Genomic DNA, 13,076 nt, shown 5'->3' with positions numbered 1-13,076 from the left:
AATAAATGATTTATTTTGCAGGATATAGAAGATTGGAAATGTTAGCTATGCGATACTCACTACAAGGGCAAAATGGAGATCAGAGAAGAATAATGGAATAATAATAATTCCTCATTAGTGGAAGTGTACTGGCTAATTAGTTATTATTATTATCTTATTTTGGTTATAATCAGTATCAGTATTATTATGAAAAAGTCTTACTTTGAGCTACCAGATGGAAAGATGCTATAGACTATAAAAGTCACCCACTCCACACTGTAAGTTTTATGCTTTCTTCCTCGCATTGGTTTATTAATTTTTATGTCTATACCAGAAACCTCTTGATGCTTTGGAAGGTCTTATGTATAATCCTAGTTTATTTAGTTTAATCCATCAGTAGTATACTCAGCTAAATTGATTGATGACAGATGGACAGACAGATACCACATCTAGGTATGGATGCTTTCAAAGTGTTTTCAGACTTCAAATACATTGCCAGTCTGAAAGGATCTTTCGCATCCTCCATTTAATGTCTTTGCTTTTTATGTGGGGAATCGGGGCAGATAGGTACAATAAACATGGAGGGGAAGAGTGAGGATTTTGGAGAAAAAATCGTGGTTCAAAAGGAAGAAATCTGATATATTTTAAAGCAATGTTTATGTCATATCTGTTCATTCTTTTCTATGTCCCTGCAGGTTTCAATGCGTGTTTGGCTACTTGGCTTCTGATTGAGAGAACACAAAATGAATAACTCAACAAACTCTTCTAACAATGGCCTGGCTCTGACCAGTCCTTATAAGACATTTGAAGTGGTGTTTATTGTCCTTGTGGCTGGATCCCTCAGTTTGGTGACTATCATTGGGAATATTCTGGTCATGGTCTCCATTAAAGTCAACCGCCACCTCCAGACCGTCAACAATTACTTTTTGTTCAGCTTGGCCTGTGCTGACCTCATCATTGGTGTTTTCTCCATGAACTTGTACACCCTCTACACCGTGATTGGCTACTGGCCTTTGGGACCTGTGGTATGTGACCTGTGGCTAGCCCTGGACTACGTGGTCAGCAACGCCTCGGTGATGAATCTGCTCATTATCAGCTTTGACAGGTACTTCTGTGTCACCAAACCACTCACCTACCCAGTCAAGCGGACCACGAAAATGGCAGGTATGATGATTGCAGCTGCCTGGGTCCTCTCCTTTATCCTGTGGGCCCCGGCCATTCTCTTCTGGCAGTTCATCGTAGGGGTGAGGACTGTAGAGGATGGGGAATGCTACATTCAGTTTTTTTCCAACGCTGCTGTCACCTTTGGTACCGCCATTGCAGCCTTCTATTTGCCTGTGATCATCATGACTGTGCTATACTGGCACATATCCCGAGCCAGCAAGAGCAGAATAAAGAAGGACAAGAAGGAGCCTGTGGCCAACCAAGACCCAGTTTCTCCAAGTCTGGTACAAGGAAGGATAGTGAGGCCAAACAACAACACCACACCTGGCAGTGACGGTAGCCTGGAGCACAACAAAATCCAGAATGGCAAAGCCCCCAGAGATGCTGTGACTGAAAACTGTGTCCAGGGAGAGGAGAAGGAGAGCTCCAATGATTCCACCTCAGTCAGTGCGGTAGCCTCTAATATGAGAGATGATGAAATAACCCAGGATGAGAACACAGTCTCCACTTCCCTGGGCCACTCCAAAGATGAGAACTCGAAGCAGACGTGCATCAAAATTGTCACCAAGACCCCAAAAGGTGACTCATGTACCCCAGCTAATACCACTGTGGAGCTAGTTGGTTCTGCAGGTCAGAACGGAGATGAAAAACAGAACATCGTCGCTCGTAAGATTGTGAAGATGACGAAGCAGCCTGCCAAAAAGAAGCCTCCTCCTTCTCGGGAAAAGAAAGTGACCAGGACGATCTTGGCTATCCTGTTGGCTTTCATCATCACTTGGGCCCCATACAATGTCATGGTGCTCATCAACACCTTCTGTGCACCCTGCATCCCCAACACAGTGTGGACAATTGGTTATTGGCTCTGTTACATCAACAGCACTATCAACCCCGCCTGCTATGCACTTTGTAATGCCACCTTCAAGAAGACCTTTAAACATCTTCTCATGTGTCACTATAAGAACATCGGCGCTACGAGGTAAAACACCTTTGTAGAGAAGGAAGGTGGTCAGGGGAGCTTGGGAAAAAGAAAAGGGATAAAAAAAAAAAACCTCCCAGTTTTAAAAATCTCTGCCATTGCACTTTATAGTCTTAATATGGAATGTGCAATTAAGGAGCCCGACAGTGACACTTTTATCGTGCCTATGCTCCAGTTTGAGAAACCCACACCTTATCAGCCCTGTCAGTTTCAGAGCGATGAGACCATGAAAGAGACATTTTGGAATTAATGGATTTAAGGAACAATCCACATGTTCTCGTACTCTCTTGAAGAAGGGCTTCTGAATCTACGGTTTTATCTCTGCACAAGAAGAATAATAACCTCGCTCCTTTTTATTCCCATTTTTTTTTGTTCCCGAGTGTCCATATGAGGATGAAATGCCACAGCTAACATGGAGACTTAAACATAAAGAAATAGATGTCACACAATGGACAAGTGAAGGAAGAGGATCAAAACAAAAATACATAGAAATGGTCTCCATAGTGTTAAGTGCTAAGCATATATTATTCTTTTGTTACAGTTTTATTTGGAGAATTGCGATGTAATCAATGCTTTGGATTTTTTTTTTTTTACCTTTCCCTCTTCCCACCGTCAAAGGAAAGCAAACACACAAAAACCCCAACTAGACCATAACATTATTTTTCTTATTATGGCACTGGTTTTTGTACATCCCCATTCTACATTGTGTAAGGACAAAATCTGCAAGACTTTTGCTAAATACAACCAGAAACAGCCATGAACATGGGCATTTCACCCCTGCCCACTGTGTCCTTTGCATTCTGTGGGGATATAAAAGCCTATAAAGTGTTAGTTTGCTTATGATCCTGTAGGTGAAATGTTTTCACCAATCTGGTTTTCTCCTAAACTAGTGTCTTAAGTTATTGGGCTAGCCTACCTAATACATAAACACGCTTGAGAACCAAAGTCATTTTTTAAAGTGAGGTTTTGTCAAATTAAATAATGGTCGTCTTTAGTTGGAGAGAGTTTACTGAGGCCAGATGAATTTTGAAATAAGAAAATAGAAGACTGAGAGGGCATTCTGTTTTCAACCTGAATCTGCCTGACCCATCTAGGAGATGCTAACTTGTAAACCATGAACTTCTGGCCTTTGTCAGCAGGAAGAAGCTGCTTTATTCATTTGGAATCATAAGTAGGATTAGCATACTCTGGTGGCACCAATGACTTCTGGGTCACTCCCAGGAGAATAAGACGTTCTCTTCAATGCCTGCTAACAAATTATATTCAATTTACAGTCCAGTGAGGTTTTTTATAACCATCCTATATCCCACTGGAGGAGGAAAAAAATAGTTAAAAAACATTTCCTGGAACCACATGTTCCATGTTCCTCAAATTGTCAATTCTCTCTAAAATTTTTTAACTTCAAAAGTCTGTCTATAGAGGTAATCTTTGTGGCAAGAACGTAGTGGATAACTAACAGAGGCCAAGTGAGATCAGCAAACTGTGAGGAAGAATGCAGGTAGCTGTGCCTGTGTCCTTTCTCATTGTTTAATTCTAGACCATAAAAAGTCCTATCAGGAACTATTATTAGCCAAACGGTAGCTTGTTGTAGAATCTTGTCCATGTAGAGACTTTTCATTTCGTACCCCTCATAAACATATCGTATTGATCCACATTTAGCTGTTTTTATCCCTCAACTTTCTTTCTTACTGTATTTGCTATAGTCTTAAAATCAGATTTTCTGAAGACGGCCCAATCAATAGAAATCAAATTTATAAAACCCACTTCAGATTTCATATTTTGCATTTCAAATGTATGGGCCTTATGCTGTCTTGACCAGTAACATCAATGTGAGTAACATGTTTAATTTGTCAGTATTAAACCTTAGCACTTTAGAGTTGGTGTGTGTGTGTGTGTGTGTGTGTGCGCGCGCGTGTGCGCGTGTGACTTGCCTCACTGATGGCATCTCAACAACTTTGCAAATTAAAAAAAAGCACAAGGTAAACAATAAAGAAAGGACAGTCAGTAAGAGGCAAACTGCCCACAGTAGTTGGATGTAACTTACCCTTTATAAAAATAACTTCTTGTTTGAATAACTTCAGTCACTCCCACCCATAAACCTTCTGCGTGTAAACCTATGGCATCAGTTCATGCAGATTCCTTTACTCCACAGTTACTTCAATGTAAGTGTTAAATCCGTATGTATTTTTATTTTATTTCTTCAAATTAGTGAATCAATTGAATGGAAGGGACATCAAGACAATGGGCTGTTTGGTTGGCTGTAAACAAAACCATGGCTGGCTGAATACTTATTAACTTGTACTATTATGATGTAGATTCAGCTTTAGTTGGGATGAACTCTTTGGATTCAAGGATTCATGATTCTGGATTTGGGTCTTTTTGGTCTGCTCTAACAATTCAACTCACCATGAATCAAACTGCCTCTTACTCTTCATTGCCATCACACCCTCCCTTTCTTCCTTCTATTCTTGATCTTCGCCATAGCCACCACAACCTTGTTGAAAGAGAAACCATCGCGCATTACAGAAAGGAAGTGACTATAGACCGACACATCGTGAAAGCTTTGTCAGCTGGAATCAGAGACACGGGAAGAATACTGAAAATGGTAGATGATTAGAAAGATATGGAGATTGTATTCAAAGGTTTGCATTAGCTATGGCTGGATTTGTCTATTTCAGTGGCTCTCACACAGGAACAGTTCCCCCCCCCCCCCAGGGGACATTTCACATTGTGTGGAGACATTTTGGGTGGTCACAACTTGGGGGAGAGCTACTGGCATCTGGCAGATAGAGGCCAGGGATGCTGCTAACAGCTTTCAGTGCACAGGCCGACTTTCCCTCACATACACAACTAAGAATTATTTGGTTCAGAGTGTCAGTAGTGCCAAAGCTGAGAAACTCTCATCTGTTTTAAGGAATTCCAGCGCTTGCTTTGTAAAAATGGGGAAATAATCCTGTATCACTATTAGAATATCAATGCAAATTGCTCACCTGTTTGTAAAAGGTAATGTTCACCAATTGTGTATCAGACATTGTCACCCATGAGTCTGGTGTATGTGTAATTCACAGATTGGGAACACAGGAGACATCTGCACATCCAAAGTCACCAGACCATGCACGTAGCACATTGTTTCCAACATCTTAATGTCCCAACACGATTGCCACAGAGTCCAGTCAGTTGAGGTTGCCGGTAATTGACCATTAAATGATTGGAGTTGATGTGGTCAGTTTCTATTGGAGCTGCCATTTTTTCTTTCAGAAACATCAGGAGTCTCTTTCAGAAACAATATGATTCATCTCTGTTATTTTCACTGGAAAGGTAGATAGCTGTCAAGAATTTCTTCTCTCCTCAAAGCAATAATGTAAATATTCCAGAGTGGTCTTATAAGAAGAGGAGATTAAGAATGTCAAAAAGCCAGTTCATTTCTTTAAAAAAAGAGAAATGATCACCCCTTTACCAGATCACATTAATTTAATACCAGCTCCCAAGGGTTAGGACAAAGTCACCAATATAATGAGTCACATGGGATAAGCTTTCCCATTTGAGTGTGGAGGCTAGAGGACCCACATACTTCTTCTCTTTGTCCATTCACTGCTTTTTTGATCCTGGAGATCTGACATTGGGGAACATGGGAGTTCAAAATGATGGCAACATATACTTAGAAATGCGATCTACTTTTATTTTCTCTTAGTTCATTGGTAGTTGCCTTCTCCCAGTTTGATAATCTCCCTTTCAACAACCACAGCACTGATGTTGCAAATAGATTAGGGAAGCACCCAAAGCTGGATGAATTGTGCAAAGTGTATTTTCAGCATGTACATACAATACCACGCCTCTAAATATGCTTCTTTTAAAAGGGTGCACGCTGCAGCATGAACTGTGTGCGTATTTAATGTATCTTTCTGGAATATGCTGTGTGCTTAATATACATATTCTATAAATAAAGTAATGAAATGTATAATAGAAATACATATTTCTGTATGCAAATAAATATATTATACACAAAATCTTAATACGCAATATGGTATATGTTGCTTCAGAGTAACAAGACTAGATTTTGTAGGCCCAGTTTTTTAAAGCAGTTTTGGTTTTTGAAGGAGAGGGTTTGAGAACAGCCAAAATCCTACCCGTATTACTGTTAAGCTGTTTTATAATCTTTGAAAGCATGGCACTGATTTTAAATATCTCTTGGAGGAATATATTCATAAATCTTGGCTGGTGTCACCCCACATGACCAGAATGCTCTTTGCTCCTGTGCTCCCGACTGGCCTGTGACTAGAATCTTTCTGGCTGTTACTGTTCCAACAGCTGTGTTGATCTCACGTCTGATTGCCTGATGAGATTGCAACCAATTCATTGACATACAGCTTTGCTCTCCTCCAAGTTAACTGATTTTAGTCAAATAAAAAATAATCATGCAAGGAGGAAAGGATGACCTTCAGAATGTTTTCCATTCTGGAAAACAGGTAAAAAGTTGTACAAGCACTGTATTTTATGAGCCACTCTTTTCAGTTTGAGCCCAATACAGCATCCCATACATTAAATGCCAGAAATTTCTAGTGTAGTATGATACTCCAAGTTTTCTCCAAGAAATTATGAAATAGATGCCTTCTTTTTTATTTTTAATTTCAACTTTTTTTAACGTTTATTCCTTTTTGAGAGACAGAGAGAGACTGAGTGAGAGTGGGGGAGGGGCAGAGAGAGAGAGAGGGACACACAGAATCCAAAGCAGGCTCCAGGCTCTGAGCTGTCAGCACAGAGCCCGACGTGGGGCTCGAACTCACGAACCACAAGATCGTGACCTGAGCTGAAGTCGGAGGCTTAACCGAGTCACCCAGATGCCCCATAGGTGGTTTGTTTCTGAATGCCCTACATTTTCTTTATAGCACTTCTTTTCCTTCCCTTGTTACCAACTCAACTACCCACATTCCCCAGAACATATTCTTTGGCTCATTAGCATGAGTTCCTAGTTAGCAATTACTGCTACGATTTTAATTGATCCTGGGCACACCATCCCAAGAGACACTTGCATTTTAATAGAAGAGCATAAGCACCGAACATCTCAAAGAGTCCTATTTATCGTCTTTAGTTGCCAAGGTATGCAAGGTGTTCAGTGAATTCTAGTTTTCTGTGCAAATTTCTGCTTCACCATCTATACACTTCCTAAATTTTACCTGTTATTCCATAATCCACCCGGGTGCATTGTTGCTTATCTGAACCAAAATCATCTCTAGAAAAAAAATTGAGTTTTCTGTCAATTCTCATTAGTGTCTTATTGTTCCAGTGAAATGTTCTCATTACATTTTTTAGAATGTGATTGCATACTGTATCGATGAATTGTCAAATGTTATTCCTTACGAAGTAGTTGCAAATGCTGAGGCAGGAAAAATATCTTACCATCACAAAGGAAGAATTTTCCACATGTCAGTCTTTTTTGATTAAAAATTGAAGCAACAGTGTGGTAAGTTGTGGAATGTACATACTTATTAAGTGACATTCTATAAATTCTGTTCTTTGGCTTCCTAAACACACACACACATCATGGAAAATGACAGAGAAAATAAGTCATCCATTTTCTTTGTACCATTTACCGTGCAGCTCATCTGAATCCTTACACTGGACCTTTGCTGGAAACATGCATGTCCTCGGAGAGCTTGTTGAAGGATTTTTTAAAATGAGTATCTTTTTTGGAGTCATTATTATTGGAAGATAAGGGATAGTGTTAAGGGATAAATTATGTGTATGCATCCAGAAAGAATTAAAATAGATTGCAGAGCCAGTTCAAATCTGGATAAGAGTTGAGCTATTTGTACGAAAAGACAAACATTATGATTCAACTGGATGCTTAAAGCAATTTTCTTCACGCGGGAATCTTCCTCTTCCTACTGCTTTTGTATAGAGAGCAGGTGCTTACATGTGTGAGGGCGCGGGTATCTTTGCCAGGGCCATATTATATTTTGCCACATGTCAAACTTCAGCCTGATATAGAATCACCTGCAGATTGTTGGGCCTCACCAGTAGGTCTGAAGTGGCGTCTGAGAATTTGTGTTTCTAACAAGTTCCCAAGTGATCCTGATGGGAACCACACTTTGAGAACAATTACCTTCTCTGGTCTAATGAAAATTTTTACCAAAGTATTATGATGCCTTCGCAAGATGTCTGTTACTAATGGCGAAAACATTACATTTAACGAACTAGCCACAGGAGAGGATACCTTTTCTTGGACGTAAAGTTTGTTGCTTACTTACAAATAGGCTGTTCGTATTTTCTGTCTCTTCCGAAACTTTTAGTGCGATGACCTTAACACCAGTGATTAAAAATAACCATATTGATAAATTTACTTGAGGAACCATTAACATATCAAAGTTTAAAGATAAATATAGCAGAATCTTGAATTCTGTGATATCTCCAAATGCATCTTTAATGTTTAAATTTTTTTTCAGTGTTCATTTATTTTTGAGAGAGAGAGTGAGAGAGAGCACGAGTGGGGGGAGGGGCAGAGAGAGAGAGGGAGACACAGAATCTGAAGCAGTCCAGGCTCTAAGCTGTCAGCACAGAGCTCGACATGGGGCTCGAACCCATGAACTGTGAGATCATGACCTGAGCGGAAGTTGGAGGCTTAACTGACTGAGCAACCCAGGTGCCCCTTGAATGTTTATTTTTGAGACTGTGTGGGTGGGGGAGGGGCAGAGAGAGAGAGGGAGACACAGAATCTGAAACAGGCTCCAGGCTCCCAGCTGTTAACACACAACCCAATGCGGGGCTCGAACTCTCAAACCACGAGATCGTGACCTGGGCTGAGGTCGGACACTTAACCGACTGAGTCATCTAGGTGCCCCACTTTAAAAATGCATTTCATGGGGCGTCTAGGTGGCTCTGTCGGTTAAGCGTCCGACTTTGGCTCAGGTCACGATCTCGCGGTTCCTGAGTTCGAGCCCTGCGTCGAGCCCCTGCGTCAGGCTCTGTGCAGACAGCTCAGAGCCTGGAGCCTGCATTGGAGTTTGTGTCTCCCTCTCTCTCTGCCCCTTCCCTGTTCATGCTCTATCCCTCTCTGTCTCAAAAATAAAGCATTAAAAAATTTCTTTAAATGCATTTTATTATAGTCTCCTACATATATTTTTGCATAGTCTATATATGCAAACACATTCTCCTCTTATGAGTACTTAAAATGAATCATTCCATTATTCTGTTGAGAAGTAATGTTAAATAAAAAATATTTGCATTCTAGAAGGAATTCTTCAACCTCTTCTTAACACAAACACTCATGTACATAAACACATATGCACGCTCATATACACATATGTACAAATACGAACAACACATAAACACAAGTTTCACCTTAAATATCTTGACTGTGCTCAGAGGTATAACCTTCCCACTACTTTGAAAAGCATTTGGAACTCAGCTAGAGGAGACATTGAACTCCGGTCAGCCAAGTAGTACTGAAGAAAAAATTCTGTGCTGTGGCCAGTAAATTGCAGAATGTTCTCAAAGCTCCTAGGGTCAGTAAGTTCCAGCTTTGTGTCTGCCACCAACATACCCCCGTTGTCTGAAGAAAATCTCTCTGAAAGTCAACAATTACATTGAGTCGTGGTGAGGAAACATGCCTGAAATACATGATCATGATGATGCCTGGAGGACACGTCTACAAATATCGACCTTCGTGATGGGTACCCCAAGATCACCAAGCAGATTATTTTGTTTTTCTTGGGATCCTCACCATTCTGTTTATTAGTGAACAAGTAGAAGAGGTCATTTATAGTCCCGATATTAAATGGCTGAAGAAAACCATTTTATTTTTTCTCAACCCTCCCCATTGGGTAACATCTTACACAGAAATAACAATCTGAACAACTCTGCATTTAAGCAGAAAAGACAACCATAAAGAATACAGTTAAGACTAAAACAGGAGCAATATGAATATGACATCCACGTGAGAAAAAAAAAACACGTATGCCTAAGCTCTCTCGAAATAACAATAAATATTTAACAGAAATGCTTTTCTTTTTTCCAGGTTCTTTGTATTTTTTTTCTTCATCTATTTTTAGTATTTTTGCTCCAGTTTTTACTAATGCTGCTGTAAAAGTAATTTTTATAAATGTTCTGCGCGGCAAACACAAAAATTACTGTTTCCTTAGACCTCATCTTTAATTCTGTTGTAATTGACATTGCTGTTGCAGAAAGCCAAAAGACATTTAAAACAACAACAGCTGACAATGACACATGCTTTCACTATCCAAACAAAACAAACGTAGCCAAAATATGGATAAAGGGCAAAAACACGGCTTTAAATGAAAAAAAAAAAAAAATCTGCGTATGTGATGGCTTCCCAATGTAAATATTTCCAAACAACATGGCATCTATTTCCTCTGTGTTCTCGAGGGCTTTCCCGCTGCTGTTCACAGTGCGGTGGACGGACGCGGGCCCTTGGTCACTCGGAGAAGAGTTCAGGGCATATCAATGTGCTGTTTGAAACAGGCCCTGTGGGGACACGAGCAGGCCCTTGTCACGATTAAGTATGGGACGTAAACCAAGAAGTGAAAGGCTGTTAAGCCGTTGTTAGAAAAGCCGTTCCATATGATGGAAAAGGGAGTTAAACCAATACTCAGTATACACACATCTGTTAGGAAGCACATTTGAACAGACAAACACGATTCCTTGGCCGTGTACAGGTGAGATAGTTCACGTAACTGAAAAATTAGGATGATAGCTTATGTTACCTATAACAATTGCTAAAAATTCCATTATGGTCAAGGAACCTGGTATCCTTGTTTCCCCTTTGCTTTTTATTGAAGAGTAAGGAATACAACGTTCGTTAGAAACACACAAGAGTGTAGAGTCCCAGTGTTTTTGAAAATCTTACATTAAAAGACAGTTATTTAAGTGTATGTGAAATTGAGAGCCTCTTTAACGATAACCTCCTTTATATACATATTGGATGAAAGATATCTATAGTGTTACTATAAATTATACATATTTAAACAAGCCTGCATAATTATATTATACATTTTATTTATAAAAGAAAACGCGTTTAAAGACATGGTTGTAGGAATTTAATGGAAAGTGATGCACAAAAATGCAAGGAATACCAGTGGAAAATACTCAACATACCAGAGGAGTGTTGGCTTAGATGTTGCTGATGCGCGTATGCAGAAACATTCCAGCTTCCAAAATCAGCGTGGAGGAAATCACACGTGGTGTCCTTGGATGTGTTTTTGCCAAGCTGTATTCCTAAATAAAGCATTGTAGCAGTTGGAGAATTCAACAATAAATTTTTTTTCATTATAATTCACCACATTTAGAACACATTTGTGAACATTTTGGAAGCCAGACACTACCGTACTCCTGGGCACTCTTTAAGAAAGAATACCAACTGGTACAAAGCCCTCCCTTGAAAAAGTACTAATTGTAACACGAGTTAGTGTGAGCTCTGGCTCTCCCCTTGAAAACTTTCACTTCACTTTCTCCATCTACCAGATGAAAAGTGCTCCAGAGCATTCCTTCTGTCCTCTGCTTTCCACCTCTTAAATAGCGAATGTATTGGAAAGAGATTCCAGAGTCGTTCCGGATTCTAGAAATACTCGGTGGGCTAGGTGTGTAGGGAAGCTTTCCTTTTTTGTGTGTGATTTCCCCAAATAACTGACTTGGAGACACTGATCTGGAATTCCTTTCCTCCTTCCAAACGAGGGGAAGCAAGTCAAAACTCACACAAACTAATTAATGCCAAATGATGTCTTCAAACTACATAGGCCAGGAGGTACCATGGTAAATGGATTGTGAGAAATTACTGTCCTTGCCAGTGAGGTAGGGCCAACTCCAGCCGGAGGAAAACATTTCCTTCAGATATTTTCACACTCAAGCTTATGGGAAACTTAGATTTTTTGGTTCTCAGGGTTGATCAAATGTCATTTGCCGCCTATTCTCACCTCCACCTAAAAGCAGGAATTCTTGTGGCCTCCACCATGGTCATAGACACTTCACGTTATGCAATGGACAGTTCCTTAAGGCTCCATACTCCGCTCTCTCTCATCTCATTATTCTTTCCTGACACCAGCCCATCCACAACTTCAGCTTTGGTTATCATCTTATATCTGATGAGATATAATATCATCTCCATCCCACTCTTCTCCACCATCTATGTCAGAACCCGTCTTGGATACCACAAATGTACCTCAGACTCACCACGTCCAAGCTCACATTCATGATTTCACCGACACTGGCCCCATTCTGCTGTCTCTTAGCCCATCCTCTACTGCGCAGACAAAACGGACACCACGCTCTGTCATCCTTGACTTTCACCCCAATCGCCCTTCAAGTCCTCCCAGTTTTACCTCCTAAGTATCAAATGTGTCAGATCTGCCCGTCAACTTCTCCCATTGTCACTGGAGCCACCACGTCGTGCAAGCGATCTCACTGATTTTGCCACATCCAGTCTGATCCTGTCCCATCTGGCTGATACCTGCGGGCAGAGCCAGCCTTTCAGAAGACAAATCATATCACATCACTCCTCTACTTAAAACTTGTTAGTGAGTTCTTCTGACTGCGTCCACATGTCTTTATCTGACCCGCAAGCCCTTAATGGACTAAGCCCCTCCCCCCTCTCCAACCTCGCCTTCCAGCACACTCCCCGGTGATTTCATTGCTCTTGCATCACTGCCAAAAGCCACCCTCGCCACGCCCCCCCCATCATGTCCTCTCCTGCCAAAAGATTTTAGCACATGAGCTTCACACAACTTTGCCTGGAAAGCCCCCTGACCCTTCGCTACCTGGTTAGCTCCTAATAATCCTTTAAATCTCAAGTCAAATATGACGCTTGCAGAAATGTCTCCCCTGACTTGTCGGACGACATCAATTCCTCCAGTGTAACTCCCATAAGGTTTTTCACGATCGCAACCTTACTTGGGGTTGTAGGATTATTTGAATAAATTCTGGTCTCTGTTTGTAGACTGTAAACTTT

At 40.6% G+C, this 13,076-nt stretch overlaps 1 protein-coding gene and 1 long non-coding RNA gene across 5 annotated transcripts in view; one reads left to right on the top strand and one right to left on the bottom strand.

The window, feature by feature from the left end:
• Positions 1-6,132, top strand: part of CHRM2 (cholinergic receptor muscarinic 2) — a 147,988-nt gene extending 141,856 nt beyond the window's left edge. For all 3 annotated transcript variants that reach the window (XM_058724170.1, XM_058724172.1, XM_058724173.1), the window contains one exon: positions 675-6,132. In XM_058724170.1, the coding sequence (XP_058580153.1) occupies positions 723-2,123 (1,401 nt within the window). In that variant the 5' untranslated portion in view covers positions 675-722 and the 3' untranslated portion in view covers positions 2,124-6,132. The remainder of the gene's footprint in view (positions 1-674) is intronic.
• A 2,872-nt stretch (positions 6,133-9,004) lies between these two features.
• On the bottom strand, positions 9,005-12,673 carry LOC131508935 (uncharacterized). 2 transcript variants are annotated; one of them, XR_009260219.1, is made up of 3 exons: positions 12,451-12,673; positions 11,231-11,350; positions 9,005-10,600 (listed from the first exon to the last, which is right to left on the bottom strand). It is a non-coding gene; the product is annotated as an uncharacterized LOC131508935 (long non-coding RNA). The 2 variants fall into 2 exon arrangements; XR_009260220.1 differs by having other exon boundaries at positions 9,005-9,683.
• Positions 12,674-13,076: the final 403 nt, after the last annotated feature.

Source organism: Neofelis nebulosa, chromosome 4 (assembly GCF_028018385.1).
Source record: "Neofelis nebulosa isolate mNeoNeb1 chromosome 4, mNeoNeb1.pri, whole genome shotgun sequence".
Taxonomy (NCBI): Eukaryota; Metazoa; Chordata; class Mammalia; order Carnivora; family Felidae; genus Neofelis; species Neofelis nebulosa.
The sequence above is the reverse complement of the archived record's forward strand: the minus strand, read 5'-3'. Positions and strand labels throughout refer to the sequence as shown.